Source organism: Musa acuminata, chromosome BXJ1-4 (assembly GCF_036884655.1).
Source record: "Musa acuminata AAA Group cultivar baxijiao chromosome BXJ1-4, Cavendish_Baxijiao_AAA, whole genome shotgun sequence".
Lineage (NCBI taxonomy): Eukaryota > Viridiplantae > Streptophyta > Magnoliopsida > Zingiberales > Musaceae > Musa > Musa acuminata.
This window is the reverse complement of record NC_088330.1, coordinates 5,055,001-5,073,138: the sequence shown is the minus strand read 5'-3', so window position 1 is coordinate 5,073,138 and position 18,138 is coordinate 5,055,001. Positions and strand designations below refer to the sequence as shown.

The 18,138-nt window shown below is 37.7% G+C and overlaps 2 protein-coding genes and 1 long non-coding RNA gene across 3 annotated transcripts in view; 2 read left to right on the top strand and 1 right to left on the bottom strand.

Moving 5' to 3' along the window:
* The first annotated feature begins 3,264 nt into the window (after positions 1-3,264).
* On the top strand, positions 3,265-11,306 carry LOC103980749 (uncharacterized). The gene is made up of 12 exons (XM_009397234.3): positions 3,265-3,414; positions 4,218-4,345; positions 4,548-4,610; positions 5,435-5,556; positions 5,664-5,779; positions 5,874-6,681; positions 7,829-8,557; positions 8,684-8,905; positions 9,027-9,122; positions 9,222-9,416; positions 9,575-9,688; positions 10,646-11,306. Exons 1-12 carry the CDS (start codon positions 3,317-3,319, stop codon positions 10,904-10,906), a joined length of 2,952 nt encoding a protein of 983 aa, XP_009395509.2. The 5' UTR covers positions 3,265-3,316; the 3' UTR covers positions 10,907-11,306.
* Positions 11,307-13,241: 1,935 nt separating this feature from the next.
* Positions 13,242-15,063, top strand: LOC135643128 (protein trichome birefringence-like 19). The gene is made up of 2 exons (XM_065159742.1): positions 13,242-13,867; positions 14,055-15,063. The coding sequence occupies exons 1-2, from the start codon at positions 13,340-13,342 to the stop codon at positions 14,862-14,864; spliced, it is 1,338 nt and encodes a 445-aa protein (XP_065015814.1). The 5' UTR covers positions 13,242-13,339; the 3' UTR covers positions 14,865-15,063.
* A 1,875-nt stretch (positions 15,064-16,938) lies between these two features.
* Positions 16,939-18,138, bottom strand: part of LOC135643133 (uncharacterized) — a 1,370-nt gene continuing 170 nt past the window's right edge. The window contains exons 1-2 of the long non-coding RNA XR_010498155.1: positions 17,992-18,138; positions 16,939-17,589 (exon numbers count right to left, since the gene is read on the bottom strand). The exon at positions 17,992-18,138 is cut by the window's right edge and continues 170 nt beyond it. This is a non-coding gene — a long non-coding RNA (uncharacterized LOC135643133). The remainder of the gene's footprint in view (positions 17,590-17,991) is intronic.

The window sequence follows — 18,138 nt, the reverse complement described above, 5'->3', positions numbered from 1 at the left end:
ATAAAATCCTAAATAAAAATTTTAAGACATCAAAAAATTAGAATTTAATCCTATCACTATATGAATTAATTCACCTCAAACAAAAACCCTTCACAAAAAAATAAGAGATTCTACATGCTTCATAGCAACATATCCATAATTTAAACCATAAAACTCAGATTGAAGTTATTCTAGAAGCCATAAAATCTTAGCTTAGCCATATAAAATATAAAAAAATTAAATCTTAATTTGAATCTCAGGTCACCCAAAATCAATTAAAAGAAAATAGCCTACAAATTGTAAAACTAAAATCCTAGATATAACAAGGGAAAATAGCCTATTTAAAACCAAGGTTCTTGAACTTGAACGAAGAAAGGACACAAATCTAAAGGAGAATAAATGAAAAATTGAGGGAAGGGATTGAATTGATGAGGTGGATAAAGCCAAAATAAAGGTTATTGTTTAGAGCTATTTGCTTAAGAGGCAGCTTAAATATCATGGGTTCAATCCCATGGACCTCCTTTGATTTTTTTTTTAAAGTATAGTTCTAGGGTTAATACAGCTTAATCTAAGTTTAATTTAAATTGATATAAATAAAATATGTTCACTCTAAAATTATCCGTTAATCTCACTTATTCAAATCAATATTTTTAGGATAGCACTCCTTTTTTATTTCTCATTTTCATTTAATCATCCACTATTCCACTCATGCATATGTAATTCAAGTTGTTATCCCTTATACAAATGATATTTAAACCTCTAGGATACTTATTTTAATCATAGTCAAACTTATTTAAGTATTGGTTTTCACTTAAGTCTTATTACAATTCCACTGTCACTTTATATATATATATATATATATATATATGATTATTATCATAACTTAACATTATATTTAAGTTTACTAGTACACTTAAATCATATATTTTTACTATAAAATATACTTCAAATAAATATTAATGTTTATGTATGCTCAATCAATATTTCATAAAACATTGTGAATAATATTTTTTGAAAAGTATATACTTTAATTTTAAATGCTAAAAATATGAACATGTGATTTATTATATTTATGAAATAGAGACATCATAAATCATATTATTAAGTAGGGATAATATATATTATTTATACTTTTATTGACATGCAAATTATAATTCTATGACATCTTTCCTCAAATTGTTAACAGAAGCCACTTCAAGCATAGCTGTGCCTTCAGTTAAGAGCTTATTTGTATTATTTCTTTTATATCAATTATTTTTATTTAGATAAAATCTTTGTTTAATGGATTAAAGAGTGCAATTTTCAATTGCAACATGCAATCCTATGCAGCTGATATTTAAGCTGGACCAAATCAATGATGCAAGATGTTTGAAATGAATACAAATGCTGTCAAACTTTGTATATTGTCATCACAAAAGGAAGAAACATAAAGTTACAGGTGACAATATAGAAGATAGACTTGAAAGAGAGAGAGAGAGTGATGAGCATCTTTGAGTCTGCAATGAGCCATGTTTCATGTACATTTCCAAACTATGGGAGTTTGTGAATCAATATCCTGCTTCTACATTCTATAAAATCTTTAAGTCAAGATTCCATGATATTTTAGCAGAGATCTAAAGGCAGTGATCAGCAAAAAATCATAACCTTTTCTGTCGAAAGAAAAGAAGCAAAACAAATTTACTTCTGAGAAAAAAATAAATTTTATCTTTACTAGTGAAGAGACTATTTCCAAAACTTCAAATTGATCGCTTAAAATGAACTACAGATCTCCTCTCATTAATGGTTAGTCATCAAGTTTAATGCAATTTTGCCTCAATGACACAAATGAATTCTTTGAAGTGCTGGTTTTTCCTTGTGGTCTCCAAAGCTACCAGTAATATCAGTAGACTTTCTTTAAACAAATTTGATCACATGAATCATAATATGCCTACTGATATTCTTCAAATAGGTTTTGCCAATGAGTGAAAAGACAAATTGGATTAATATTATAAGAAGAATGCTCTTACAATCTAATTATGCTGAGAGTAGGACATATGCAGTCTGTATCACACATCAGTTATGGTATGGAGAAGGTTTCCACTGTTTGCATTCATGTTGACATAGATTTAGTTTTTAAGGCTTTTGAAATCACTTCTGAGACTGGTTTAAGGTGATAAAAGCATACTTGATGAATCTATTCAAAGAGCAAGATGTCAATTAGGAGCATACTTTATGACTAATCAGGAAAGCCTGCTTGAACTGAGAATAAACTCTGAACAGCATCTGCAGATTGATGAAGTAAGATAATATGAACTTGTCAAATGCAAATGCCCAATTAACATGTGTTCCTGTTCATGTCTACAATACTTGGTAAACTCTTTATCTTCTTCAATGTTCCTCTGCCTATGCAGATGGATAAAATTGCATTGGTTCCATCTAAAAAACAAGAAAGTTCATACATCACCTATTAGTTTGGTATAGAACAAAAATCTTCTATCATCCATTGTAATTATAGATTATTTCTTATAATTAGTTATCTTTAGTATTCTGATGCCTATACTTTCAGAAGTTATATTAAGATTTTTATAGTTACAAAAGTGAAACATTTAAGGTTGCTCTAACAAAATTCTCTCTCTCTTTCTCTCTTGATTTTTAACCTTATGAAATTATTTTTTAAATCTTGTATAAGGATCTCAATATTTTATTTTCGTAAGTATAAGAATCTTAATATAATTTTTGACAGTGGAGAGAAACATGATGCTAAAGATAATTAATTATAAGAGATAATTTATAATTAGCCTGAAGAAAAAAACACATATAAAATGTTAGATTCATATAACCATAGTCATAATCTATAATATTACCCTTGAAAGATGGTATAAAAGTAGATCACCATTCCCAAAATCTATCATCTCCGGTATCTAAATGCTTAAGTCCTCATATGATCTTAATTTATGTTCTTAATTAATCAAAATATTCTGTGCACACTTCTATTTTAATACTATCTATTTTTTTTAGTCAATACCATTGTATCCATTTGATGAGAAATGACCTCAATTTCTAGAAAAAAAAATCACTTCTCCTTAAATGTGAGTGTAAAACAAAAAACAAAAAAAAGTTCAATTTTTTTTCCAATTACTTGGTAGTATATATTGTGGAGACACGCAACCACTGCATAAAATGGGCCGAAAGAATCCAAATCGAACGTCATAAGTAATTGGGCCAGTTAATGGGCCCAACGAATAACTGGGCCGTCTAATGGGTCCTCAGCCGCCATAATTTGAGCTCCGTCGCCGCACATGGGACTAGGTATAGTCGTCGCGCTACGGATCTCTGGCATCTCCGGCCGCGGACGGCCATGGCGATTAGGGCTTGTCTGGGTTTGATGATCCTCCTCGTCTTCTCCTCGACGATCTCCACCGCGCTCTTCGAGGACCAAGTCGGGCTCGCAGATTGGTTCGTAGATCCACTCTTCTCGCTCTCTTTTCCCGTCATCGTCACCTGCCCGTCCCTCTCCTTTTCTCCTCTTTGGTATCCTGGGTTGCATGAAGTGTTGGTTTCTTTACTTCTCCTGATCGAACCAATTCCTTATATTCAGACCAAATCAAGCATATTCTGTGGCCGTCCATGATGCGAATCGAGTAATTTTCTCAGCTCGACCTTTTGCGATCTGGATAAATAGTATCAGTTGGGATGGAATCATTGTCAAGTTGCAATTTTTGGGTGGCAATCGATTGATCACTACTGACTATTTATGCAGACTATCGAAGTAAATGGATGAGCTGAACATTGTGAAAGCCAAGGTGTTTGCATCTATATGTTAGTTCTTAGAATGTATTCTATATGTGATGTTTAAGCAGAATCACAGCTGAATATATTCTGCTAGGACTATTATTGTCATGAACTATTGTACGTATTTGCATATGCCATACAATACTAAACTATTATGTATCTCCTGTGGAGATTGCCCATTTAGACACAAATACGTATCTGATTTTGAAATTTTGTGTAAGAATACTTCAAATAGTAAATTTAAGGTAAGGGCTCCAATCAACTAGTCCGACAATATTTTGGTTTGCTACGTTAAGAATGTCAATTGTGATTATCAAAATCTGGTGTTATTCTTTATAGTGATGTTTATGTTGCTTGTTGCTCTAAATATTGTTAGCAGTAATATATTACAATAGAGGCCTATTGATGATTTGTTAATGCTGTTGTCACCTTCTGAATAAACTAAGCCGCTCATTCTCATACTACAGGCATCAGAAGTACATTGGGAAAGTGAAACATGCCATTTTTCACACTCAAAAAACAGGGAGAAAGCGTGTAGTAGTATCTACTGAAGAGAATGTTGTTGCTTCTCTTGATCTCCGAACAGGCGATATATGTGAGTTCAACTTCTATGTGTTATAAATATTAGTGTGCTAGGTATCTTCTGCTTATTGTCTATTGTCCAATTTATTATATTGCAGTTAAGCCACTCCAATTACATATTAAGCAACTTTATTTGATGGCATTTATAACTCTAATTTTGAGTTATCTTCTCCCTTAAGAGTTTGACTAATGTCATTCATCTTGTGTTTGTGCAGTTTGGAGGCATGTTCTTGGGAAAATTGACCGTATTGATCAAGTTGACATCACTCTTGGGAAATGTAATCGTCTCTTATCACTTTGTTGATGTATAGTTAGGGTGATAATGCTTGATTCTACACTTTCTATGTTGTTCCTTCTGATCTAAACTCTTTTAAATTTGTACTTTTAGCTGTATGTCCCACATCAAACTAACATGCTCTGAACTTCATGCATATTTATGCATGTGTGGCTCTTTTTGCACCTTGACATTTATCAACATCCTCTTGTTGGCATGCTTGGGTCTGGGTCTGGATCCTTTAAACCATCATTAGATTTGGATCATGCTAAATCTTACCTGATAGCATCCCTGCTGATAGGAACATAGGGTAATAGCTGTCTTGTCCTGTATGATTGAGCAGAATCACTAGCAATAGCTGGTTATGTTCGATGGTGATGTTTTGTTCAGTTATTAGTTTTGCTGGAAGCTTATCTTTTTTCCTTGATATCTATTGCTTGGAACAATACTGGAGATAACAAGGAAACCTTGTTCTTGAGCAACCAATCTCTCAATATATCATTCAACAACAGGAAATCTTTTGTCATTTCAAATTAAATTTGCATGTTTTCTCTTTATATGTCAAGAAAATGATGGCATGGATCATGGTTTTAAGTACCTGTCGAACTAGTTTGCATGGACCAGTCTTTACCTTTCTAACCAGGATATATATTGTACCATATACCCTGGTGTTAGTCGGTATTTATTTTTCTTATTATTATTTTTTATTGTACCAGGAGTACAAATTGGTATACCATACAAAATATGTGTGACATACTAGTCTGGCAGTTATTGAACCAGTATTTAAATATTTTTCATAAATACATTTCTGTTTTTTTTTTCTTTCAGATGTTGTTACGCTATCCTCAGGAGGAAGTATATTAAGGGCATGGAACCTTCCTGATGGTCAAATGATATGGGAGTCAATTCTTCAAGTTTCAGCACCTTCAAAATCTTTGTTGCATGTTCCGGTACGAAGTAAAGATCTGCATGTGCAGAAACTAATACATTTTAAGATGAATAAACATAGATATAGTTATCTTTTAAAAAAAATGAGTTCAGTGCAATAAACTTGCAGGCAAACATGAATGTGGGAAAAGATAATTTGATTCTTGTTTTTGGTGGATCATCGATTCATGCCTTATCAAGCACAGATGGGCAAATTGTTTGGAGAAAAGAATTGTCCACTAATAGGTACTTGTTAACTTTTTTAGGTCTTCCTTTTTGAAATATCCACTTCATCTGTGTATAAAATAGTTTGCTTTGCAATTCTCTACTGTGATTACAGCTTAGAGATTCAGCAGGTTTTTCAGCCTCATGAGAGTGATATCATTTATGCTCTAGGATTCATTGGTTCATCAGAATTTGTTGCCTACTATGTCAACTATAAGACTGGCGAGGTGCTGCAACAAAGCAAAGCTTCCTTTAAAAGTGGTTTCTGTGGTGAAGCATCTCTTGCTTCTGATGATGTGGTAGTAGCATTAGATGCCAGCAGAACATATTTAGTTTCAATAAGCTTCAGAAATGGAGTTATAAATTTCCAACAGATATACATCCCAGATCTCATTCCAGAGTTTTCTGGAAAAGCTACACTGTTGCCTTCAAAATACAATGGCATCCTTGCCGTAGATATTGCATCATCAATAGTTTTGTTAAGAGTTAAAGGTGTCAATGAGCTGGAGATTATTGAGAAAATTAACTATCCATCAGCCATTAGTGATGCTCTTCCTTTATCAAAAGAACAACAAGCTTTTGCAATTTTGCAGCATGATAAATCGAGGATCCACTTTAAAGTGAAATTTGATACTGATTTGACAAGTGAGGTTCTTAAGGAAACCATACAGATGGATGGTCAAAGGGGAAATATTGAGAAGGTTTTTATTAATAATTATATGCGAACAGATAGAACCCATGGTTTTCGGGTTTTAGTTGTAATGGAAGATCACTCACTATTATTGGTGCAACAAGGTGAGATTGTTTGGAGTAGGGAGGATGGACTGGCATCTATTGTTGATTCAACAACATCTGAACTGCCTGTTGAAAAGGAAGGTGTGTCAGTTGCAGAGGTGGAGCACAGCCTTTTTGAGTGGCTTAAGGTACTGTTTCCTTCACATTGAATTTCTTCTGCAACAACAAAAGCAAAGATTTATAGAGATGATAATTCTTATATCACAGTTCATGCTTGCTGGCGTATAAATAACTTTTCATTTGTGGACAACATTCTTAGAAGGAATACATCATTGGGTCTCCTGGAATAATGATTCTGACAACTTGATTTACCCTAAAACAAATTCCGATGATTGTCAGTAATCCACCGATCTGTTTACGTTTGAAGATCTTTTAACCCTTCCTGTAGTCACCAAATCATCTGTACCACCATGATATACTTTGAGCTTAATTCTTTTTCAGGGATTTATGTTATCATGCCTGCTTCTTGCATTCAATTCACTCAAATTTGCATGATTTTCTGGATGCTGATTGCTAGTCTATCTGACATGTTAAGAAGTCTTTTTTTTTCTACTTGCACCACTCAAATTACTGTAATGTGGTTTGATAGGTCCTAGGTTCATACATGTTTCGTCTAAGACCTCTCATTATAATCAACTGTCGATCCTCATGTGTTTATTAATAAAGTAGAACTTTTAGAAACGTTAACCCTCAATCTAGTTATGGGGATCTGCGAATTGCCAATATTGTAAATGTAATAATGTATGGAACCTTCAAGGTAATTATGAACAAGTTAAAAGAGTTAATATGTCAATATTTCCCTGAACATGGTATTGAATCTATTGATGATAGTTCCATTTTAATTTATACTATTGAACTCTTTTATGTAGGTTACTTTTTTTTTTGGTCTATGCAAAAGATCGTTCATCTCATTTATACTCTTGAACTACTGCATCAGTTATCTATGCAAACATTTGACTATTTCATTATTTTAAAAAGAGAATGACATGTGGATGGAGGGGTTTTTCTCACCGTGTTGTCTTCATTCTTGTGTTAAAATGAAATGAAATTTGTGCATATACGTTTTGTCAGGTTAAATCCTTTTTTCTAGTTTATTATATGTTTTTGGTTTCTCAGCAATATTTGCAGAAAATGTTCATTTTCCAATCTTATATAAATTATGTGACATGATTTCGGTTGAAGAGCTCCAGGAACAAAACCCTGATTTTTTTGCAAATCACAATTACGAATTATATTAGCTTATTAATGATGTTTCCTCTCTTTTGCTTGTGAAAGGGACACTTTTTGAAACTTAAAGGAACTCTCATGCTTGCAAGTCCCGATGAAGTGGCTGCTATACAAGCTATCCGGCTCAAAAGTTTTGAGAAAAATAAAATGACAAGGGATCACAATGGATTCAGAAAGCTAATTTTTGTGCTAACTAGAGCTGGAAAAGTTTTGGCACTACACACTGGTGACGGCCGCGTTGTTTGGTCTGTTTTACTTCCTGTCCTTCGTAAATCAGAAACATGTGGAAATCCTTTTGCTTTAAATGTATACCAGTGGCAAGTCCCTCATCATCATGCAATGCATGAGAATCCATCTGTCCTCGTGGTTGGAAGATGTGGTCATAATTTTGATGCACCAGGCATTTTCTCAATCGTTGATGCTTACACTGGGAAAGTGCACAACTCTTTAGTACTAGAGCACTCTGTGAGGCACATAATGCCTTTGCCCTTGACTGATTCAACCGAACAGCATCTTCATATTGTAATAGATGACAACTTACACGCCCATCTGTACCCAAAAACTTCTGATTCTGTTAAAATTTTCCTTGATGAGATGCCAAATATTTACTGGTATTCAGTTGAAGTAGGAAAAAACATAATTAAAGGATATTCACTAGAAATCAAAGGTGAACAGGACATGGCTGAGAATGTGTTTCAGCCTAAAGAATTGTGGTCCATTGTTTTCCCTTGTGAGTCCGAGACGATTGCTCTAACTGCAACAAGAAAAATGAATGAGGTATGTCTTTATCGTGTCACTTTTTTACTTTAGTTTATCTGGTAGATATAAGTTTTTTATATTTAAGCTCATTCTTGTGACTGTGTTTTAACAATATCCTATTAATTACTTCCATCTCTTCTCCAGATAGTTCATACCCAAGCAAAGATTGTAGCAGATCAGGATGTGATGTACAAATACATATCAAAAAATATACTTTTTGTTGCTACTGTTGCTCCTAAAGCTTCTGGAGAAATTGGGTCTGCAACCCCAGAAGAAGCTTGGTTATATGCTTACTTAATTGATACTGTCAGTGGGCGTATTCTTCATCGTGTGTCTCATCAGGGAGCGCAAGGCCCCATTCATGCTGTAAGATGGCATTTCTTTAGTGTATCTCTTTTTTCAACCATGCATCTGCATATTCAAGTGTTAATCTTGAGCATTTCTTTAGACAATAACATAATGCACACCCTTGGCTTTTCTCTTGAAGGTCGTGAGTGAGAACTGGGTTGTTTATCACTACTTCAATCTTAGAGCACACAGACATGAGATGTCAGTCATCGAGATATATGATCAATCTCGAGAGGTAGACTCCTCATATGCATAACATATTCTTTCCTTCATCATTTTCTTTTATGTCCTATACTGAAGGTTTTATGGCTAAGAATTTTTGTATCTTTCACAGGATAACAAAGATGTGTGGAAGCTTGTACTGGGAAAGCATAATTTGACAGCACCTATTTCTTCATATTCTAAACCGGAAGTGACTGTCAAATCACAATCATATTTTTTTACTCACTCGGTGAAGTCCATGGCAGTGACAGCGACAGCCAAGGGAATAACATCAAAGCAGCTACTAATTGGCACAATAGGGGATCAGGTTAGTCATTGTTAATTTAAGAATAACCAAACTAATGGTACTCAGGCTTATGAATTTCAAGCATTGGAACATGGTTAGCTTTTACATGAAGATTGTTTAATGGTGTCATCTGTCAAGGTTCATTGTAATATATGCTTGATCTGTTTCTTATGTTACAGGTCTTAGCACTTGATAAACGTTTCCTTGATCCTCGACGTTCTGTCAATCCCACACAATCAGAAAAGGAAGAGGGGATCATACCATTGACTGATTCTTTGCCAATTGTCCCCCAGGTTAGTTGCTTATGACTTCTGTTTACTTCTACCTTCGTTTTTGCCTTTCCTTTTTGCCTACTAAAACCCTTGAATTATGGAGTGAAATCAGCTTACAATATACGCGCCACTTTGCTTTGTTTAGAATTACTTGTCCTTGAATTCCAGTTGGTAAGTGTTGTTGATGATGATTCTTTGTTGCATTACTCTTAATTAAAGATTGACGTAACCCACTAAAAAAATAAAAATTTAGATCAACACTAAGGTATATTAGTGTATTATAGTCTAAATCAGATTTAATTTTTTAATAGGAAACAATTTAGCTTTTTTTTCTATTTGGAGTTATTTTAAATTTTCCATCATCATCTTTTCTGGGCCTATTTACGGTTGGATCAAGAGTCTAAATAAAAATTCTATAAATCTTATTGTCATCACTATATATAAGCCCCTTGAAACAAATTTGAAGAATTACTGAAAGGATTGAGATTTACTTGAAAGGAGGAGGTTCATCTGATGGGAGAAAGAACAAGTATTCAGTAGAGGAAGTACTAGATGTTAGGTCAACTTCTAGGTATTTTGTGTATGGAGTTACCATCAAGCCGTAAAGCACATTGATCATCTTAGTGAAATTAAGACTTTTCAACAGCTGGTAAGACCTTTTTTTTATTTGCTTAACAATATATTTGCTTCTATCTTTGATCCTCTCCAGGCCTCACATTGGTTGAATCTTTATGCACTAGGCTTATCAATTAATCCTTCTAATGACTCTTTTGACTTCGTTGCTAATGTCTAGAGCATGCTTGATGGATATTTTGACTTTTTAGATTTATTTGTTGCAATTTTTTGCTACCTTGCATTAATTTATCTGCATAATAACAGTATAAAACCATATCAACTTTACTTCAATATCTGCTAGGAAGGTATCATACATGCATGACATGGCCACAAACCCACGCTGACGCGTGACGCTTCTTGCAGTCCTACGTGACACATGCTCTTCAAGTGGAGGGCCTGAGGGGCATTGTGACAACCCCTGCCAAGTTGGAATCCACCACGCTCGTCTTCTCCTACGGTGTGGACCTCTTCTTCACCAGAATTGCTCCATCAAGAACATACGATTCCCTCACTGAGGACTTCAGCTACGCTCTGCTGCTGCTCACGATTGTCGCCCTGGTTGCTGCCCTTCTGGTGACATGGGCATTATCTGAGAAAAAGGAGCTCAGAGAGAAATGGAGGTGAATGGATTCTCCACCTCTCGTAAGGCACTAAACTTCTATGTACTATGATGATTGCCCCTTATTTTTTTTTTAGGGTAAATACTCCTGAATATTTAGTGTTGCCACTTCTTTTGGCAACAAAAGCCCCTCAGATTTTACAGGTCAGCAAATATTGATGTCAGTACCCTACTACTGAGATTTAGGTTTATGCATCGAATTGAACTAAGAAAACTTCTTGTCTGAGATTTCTTCTGGCATATGCCATCAATAGAGCTTGTTTCCACCTACCTAGGCAGTTTGTACCTTGACGATACAGCTTTACAAGTGAAAGGTAGTGGCACAACTATTTGGTACGCATGTTTTCGTATTCTTCAATCGATGTAAGACAAAATGTGTTTATAATTCATCATTTATTTTCGTCATCTTCACCGGGTCCAGGTACAAGAGTTCATGATGAATTATTCGTTTTGGATGAATGATGTACAGTACAGTTTTAGGATCTTGTATCGCGGTGTTCTCATATTCAGCAATTCATGTGAGACTAAATTGTTTATCACATAACAAACTAATAGTAACTGAGGAGCAAAATGAAACAATAGGATCGAGTCTAATGGTTAACTTTGTTGCTTAACATGTGTAAGCCAAGCAAAAAGTCAACCTCTTTCCTTTTCCTCCTCTATCTTATCCACACACACAATAATGCCTTCCGTTCTCAAGCATACACAAGTGGTGAAGGTTACGAGTCCGACTTGTGTCGGTATGGTTGCCGCCAGCGAGTGGGGAAGTCGGGAGAGTGCGATGCTTCGACAACTCCCCCATTGGCTAACCAAGTAAGGATGTCTCCTTTAACCCTCTTGTTTCAATCTCGCATGTTGCGATCACTCATTCAAAAGGAAGAACTTTCATTCAATCTTAATCTGACTTGAGTAAGTTTGTTTGTTCCAATGTTGTTTTCCTTCAATTTTTATTTTCTTCTTCCTTGACCACAGGACGAAAGAAACATCAGGTTAGCGAGATTATGGAAAGTTCAGAATGAGTAGGTTGGATTCTGGTCCTGTTCACAGCTCTCGCTCACTCTGGTATTCTCCCTTCTTGGCGTGGGACTCTGCACCAAACCTAGTGATGCCAACTGCTTACCAATGCAAGACACTCACTTCCTACCGACTTCTTCACTGGTGATCGGTAAGGAATCCCTCAGCGGCGTGGACTTCTCTTCCCACCCGACATGCGGCGAGGGACCCTCTTATGATGCTCACATCAGCGCAAGTGTCGGCAGCCGCCAAAAGATTCTCCTCCCTTCTTCTTCTTCTTCTTCCATTGATGCTCGCATGCAGTGAAACGAAGAAAGCTACCTGGATTGGACCGATGACCTAAATGGGTTATTCATCATAAAATATAGAGATATTGTTCTAAAAATCCATGTAGTTAGGACACTATTATCTTAATCTTGTTGATGTCATGAAAGCTACGAGGGTGCAGGATGATGATTGATGAGTGCTTTCTGTATGATTATGCTGTGATGACAAGAGCTCTCAGAAAGATGCAGGCAAGTCATCTCCTCAGAAATCATGAAAGCTTGCTGTAAGTAACAATGGAGTTTTGGTATGTGTGTGCCTGTGTTTGCTGCTATGATGCACAAGTATCAGAATTTTCAGAAGAACAAATATAATAGAGCTCTAAAAATATATATAGTTACATGCATTCTTCTACCTTCATTGCCACCACACCAACCTGAGACATCACCATTGCCCTTGTGGATCTCTTCTCCTAACAACACACTTTGTGAGAAAGGCACAGAAGAAGAAAGAGGATAACAGAGAATAAACTGTTTCACATTAACTTGTCAAAAGTATTCCACTTGGGAGCCACATGCTGCTGCAAATGATAGAGCACAATAGCTGCACCTAAACTATGTGAAGAACTGGGCACAAAGAGAAGAATCCAAATATGACATCCCTCAATGATTGATGAATCATTGCACATCATCATCATCCATGGAATAATATCTCTGGGTCACACTAAAAAAATTGTGTGTGCTGTCTCATATGATTTGTGGCAGGTGGAGGATGATCTAAGAAAATTTCAAGCACCATCTTGCATGGCAACATGCAGTTCTTCTGAACTTTCTACTTCTACATTGTGAGGCAGTAATTGACATAGTTAATCTCTCTTCTATCTTCACCATGTCTCTCTCTTCCACTCCCTTCATAGTTTGCGGAAGAAGGTAGTTTGGCAACTTCATGACTGACCCTTTCAACAATAGCTCATAGTTTTTTCTCTCTGCACTATCTCCCACCTTACTTCCGGTACATGCAAATAATAGGATATGTGTATATATATACACACACACACAGTTTGTGTTCTATATATAAACAGCAAGCAAGCAGCAGCTAGTATCAGACAGAGGAAGAAGCTACCTGCACCAAAGTTTTGTCCCCTGCTTCTATCTGCCGCCATGAAGGCTAACTCATGCCCGGAGCTTCAGAATGGGAGCAGAACGAGCCTTCAGAACACCTCCAGGATCGTTCTTCTTCTGACTGCAACCCTCCTCCTCCTCACCATCATTCCTCTGTATCTCTTCCCTTTGTTAGCCACATCACTTGCATGGAGAAGCCTGTCCGATTCATCATCATCATCATCATCATCTTCTTCTTCTTCGGGTGACATGGCCCGTGATTCCATTGCCGGTCTGGGAGTGGCACAGCATTCGTGTGACATCTTCCGAGGGGAGTGGGTTCCGAACCCTAACGCGCCGTACTACACCAACGAGAGCTGCTGGGCCATCCACGACCACCAGAACTGCATGATGTTTGGGAGGCCCGACACGGGCTTCATGAAGTGGAGGTGGAAACCGACCCACTGCGAGCTGCCGGTCTTCAACCCGGCGCAGTTCCTGGAGCTCGTCAGGGGAAAGTCCCTGGCGTTCGTCGGCGACTCCGTCGGGAGGAACCAAATGCAGTCCCTCATCTGTCTCCTCCACAGAGTGAGTTGTCCCTTTTCAGTCTTCGTCTTCATGCTCTTTGGTGTCTCCCTAACGTGTAGCAAAAAGCTGCACTTTCAGTACTTAGTGACCTGCATCCAACAGAGAATGATAAGAACATCAACCGTAATGCTACTTCCGATGCTCTCAACCATTGCAGCATGAGGCTTCTCCTTAAATGCATCTGCAGGTGACGTACGTGGTGGATGCCTCCCTCACTCAAGACGAGAAGTTCCGACGCTATCACTTCCCCACCCACAACTTCACCGTCGCCAGCTTCTGGTCTCCGTTCCTGGTAAGGGCCCACGAAGCCGACCCCAATGGTCCCACGCACACTGGCCTGTTCAACCTGTACCTGGACGAGCCCGACACCAACTGGACCACCAAGATGACGGAGTTCGACTACGTGATCGTGTCGGCCGGGCACTGGTTTTTCCGGCCGGCAATGTTCTTCGAGGGCGGCCAGCTCGTCGGTTGCCACTACTGCCTGGACCCGAACGTCACCGACCTGACCATGTACTACAGCTACCGGCGGGCGTTCCGGGCGGCGTTCGGGGTCTTCAACAGCCTCGAAGGATTCAGGGGGACGGTGTTCCTGCGGACGTTCGCGCCGTCGCACTTCGAGAACGGCGAGTGGGACAAGGGGGGGAACTGCGTGCGGCAGCAGCCGTTCCGCCGCGACGAGACGAGACTGGACGGCATCAACCTCGAGATGTACATGACGCAGGTGGAGGAGTTCCGGGAGGCAGAGATGGAGGGGCGGGAGAAGGGCGTCAGGTTCCGGCTGCTGGACACCACGGATGCGATGCTGCTGAGGCCGGACGGGCACCCCAGCCGGTACGGCCACCGGCAGCACGAGAACGTGACGATGTACAACGACTGCGTGCACTGGTGCCTGCCGGGGCCCATCGACACGTGGAACGACTTCTTGCTCCACATGCTGAAGAACGACGGTGGGAGAGCGCGTTCTCGGAACGCCCGGAAGTCCACCATCAAGTAGATGGGTCGATGCCTTCCTTTCTTTGGAAAGTAGATCCACTCTGTTCTACATGAAGAAAGCTGCATTATACGTCAGCGAAGGTGCTTTGATTGTTTGAAGACGAAGCTACAAGCTGTAAGAAACTATGAACGATGTTCTACATTGATAGCTCAACAAATTTATGGAATATATATGGAGGAGAGACGTTCATAACATCAAATTTGGTGCATATAAACTATTGCAGCATACACCAATTCGGGCGAACAATGAAGAAAATATGATGCAGGTGGTGCATATGCAGTGAAAGGAGACACTATATAAAGTTCTGCAACATTAACCATAACTTGGCTTCATTGAGCCCTTGAACTCAAGATGAAAGGTGTAATACTTTACTGCCAGTAAATAGGCTAAATGAGAACAAGATCCTCCGATAACCAGAGTTTGAACTTGAAAGAGCATCAGATTGCACTCACAGTGTGTTCTTTGCTGATAAAACAGTAATTTCATCATGGCCTAGAATTGAAGTGGTTCAGCAAAAAAGGTCCCTAAATACTACTAGCCTCTGAGCATGGGGTAGAACACTGTGTGTCTACTCTTCAAATCATTTTGAAGGAAGTTGAGTGAAATCAAGCGCTGAATGAGCATAACTGAAACTTATAATGGTTGCAAAGATAAATTTTGGCCAAGAAAATGGGGTTTGTATAGTCAAGTTAATTGGTTCATCATGTTTTTCATATGTTTTCATACATTGGAAAAAGATCTTCTTACAGCCTTTAACACCTTAAGGTTGCAAGATCATGCAGACCCTTTATTTACTAACCAACTAAAACATGCAGAATGTTGATATTAAGGTTGCAAGAAGGCAGCACAAAAAAAGAAAAAAAAAAACCACACATCTCAAGGACTAAGTGGAACAAATTCAGTAAAACTAATGAAGTAACTTTTGTGTTCTACGATATGAGCAACTTCAATAATATATTTCACATACATATCCAACACTAGCTAAATTGATCGAGGTCTCATCCACTAGGCGACCCATTCTTTACATGAAACTATATGACATTAACAATAGAGTCTGACCTAATAGAGGAAGCAAACTATTTTATCATAGCTACTAAGACAAACAAGAAAATAACATAAATCAGGAACTTGAGAATGACATAGTAAAAGTCCTCAATTAGGAAGTGCTCAAGATTTAACAAAATAAAGCAGGAATAATAATCTGAAAGAACTGCACGATCTGTTTAATTAGTCACACTCTCACTTCTTTTGAAATGTTACAAAAGATAACATGGCATGAAGGCCTCAAAAAGATTGTGCTCCATAGGACAGTTACCAAAATTCACACAAGTATACAGGAGGAGAAAAGAAAAGCAAGAAGAGATTCTTGCATTTAATTGATGACACACAGCAATAGCAACAACATTTTACCTTAAAAAGAGAAAATAAACTGCTATCATAATTTCAATCAACTAGACAAGTCTATTATCCTGCCAATTGATTTGAATACAAATACAAAGGTATGTTGGTTTTTATGCATGGTCAGCTATGCCCTGGGAAGCTACTATGTCTTATTAATTATCCAACAAGTAGAGAAGGTAGTAAGGTCATTAGGAAAGAAAACAAGAAAGATGATAATTAAATATCACCATTTTTACACAAGGTATCCACGATATCAGGGCTCTTTATACATCAAGGAAAATGAGGTTGGAAGTACATAAATGTAGTTATATCTCTCAAAATGGTTCCTGGCAAGTTTCTCTTCTCTCACTCGCCTTGTCTATCGTAATGCATTAAGAATTTAGACCCTTCTACCCAAAAAACAGAGTCAGGCACACATTCAGCATGCAGATTACTTGACTGCTTTGTTTTCCATATGCATTGTATTCTAATTCACAAAGTATGCAATGTATGTTTTTGCAGATAAGAATGAAATATAAAACCTTGTCAATCATTTGAAACACATCCAACAGAACACATGTTATAAACAGGTAGCTATGTCATGCACGCAATTAAATAATCCAAAGATCAGTATTCATGACCACCACCATATTTCAGCAAGTATAATTCACACAACAAAATACACCACATGCTCTCACAGTAAAAAAAAATACATGTAACATATAGCTCTTTCCTAGAAAAATATTGATGTTTCAATTCTTTATACAGATTCACCTACACGCATTACAAACATAACAAATATAGATAGTTTCACATCCGTGTAGAACAAGGAATCTGGGTAAAAGGAATAAATTAAATGAAAATTATTCCTGTGGCTAACTGTTTAAACATCAAAATATGGAATATATCTCAATCATCTTCATAAAAACTGTGCCATCCTGTCACATTAATTTGACCAGTTGAGCTTATTTTCCCCATTTAGTCTTCCCAAAGCCAAGTTTAAGCCATCTCAGAGTATATTCCGACCTCTCATTCTCGACGAATTAACCAATAATGGTAGTTTCTGTAAATAAAGATTTCTAGTAGTCGTCTGCTGTCTGTTTAATACAAAACATTTACGTCCTATTCAGTGAATAATCCAAAATAAGGATAGATCAAATGGTGAAGATAATGAAATGATAAACGAATCCATAAGAACAATGAAAAATTGAAGGCATAAGAAAGAACTGAGAGACATTAAATCAAACATATTTACTGTTTTCTCTGTCCATCATCACAACTCAAGACGTCACCCATTTTGAATCGATCTAAATGCTGATGGCACCATTATTCGTTGATTGAAATTCTGCAGAATGCCGACTATAATCTGAGTAAAAATAAGGGATCGAAATCGGCATCGAATGGGCCGTATCAATTAGCCCTAACAGCTACCACCTCTTCATTGCCCAATCATTATATAAGATGACGAAAACAAGAGGAGGAAGAAGGTGGGGTTGGGGGGGGGGAGTGTTTTGGGTTGGGGGGAGGACGGAGGAATGGTTGTCGGCGGAAGTCCGGATGCAGAGGTTTATCGACCGATTCCGGCTTTGTAACCTCAGCAAGAAAAGAAACCATGGAATCCACCACGAAAAGAGACCGACAAGGCCAGGAAGAGATCGATAAACCGCTGCGTCCAGAGATCACTCGATTGCTGCGAGGAGGACGAAAAGGGAGAGGAGATATGAGATTCGAGATGGGGATCACTTACTGTGGCAATCATGTTGTCCGCTTTGGATCCGAAATGAAGACCGGATTGGAATTAGAGACGAGGAAGAGGAAGAGGAGGATCACAAGAGCCAGGCGACATGTGCTTCCATGAAGAGGGGAGGATGGATGAGCTCAGCATGAGCAAGAA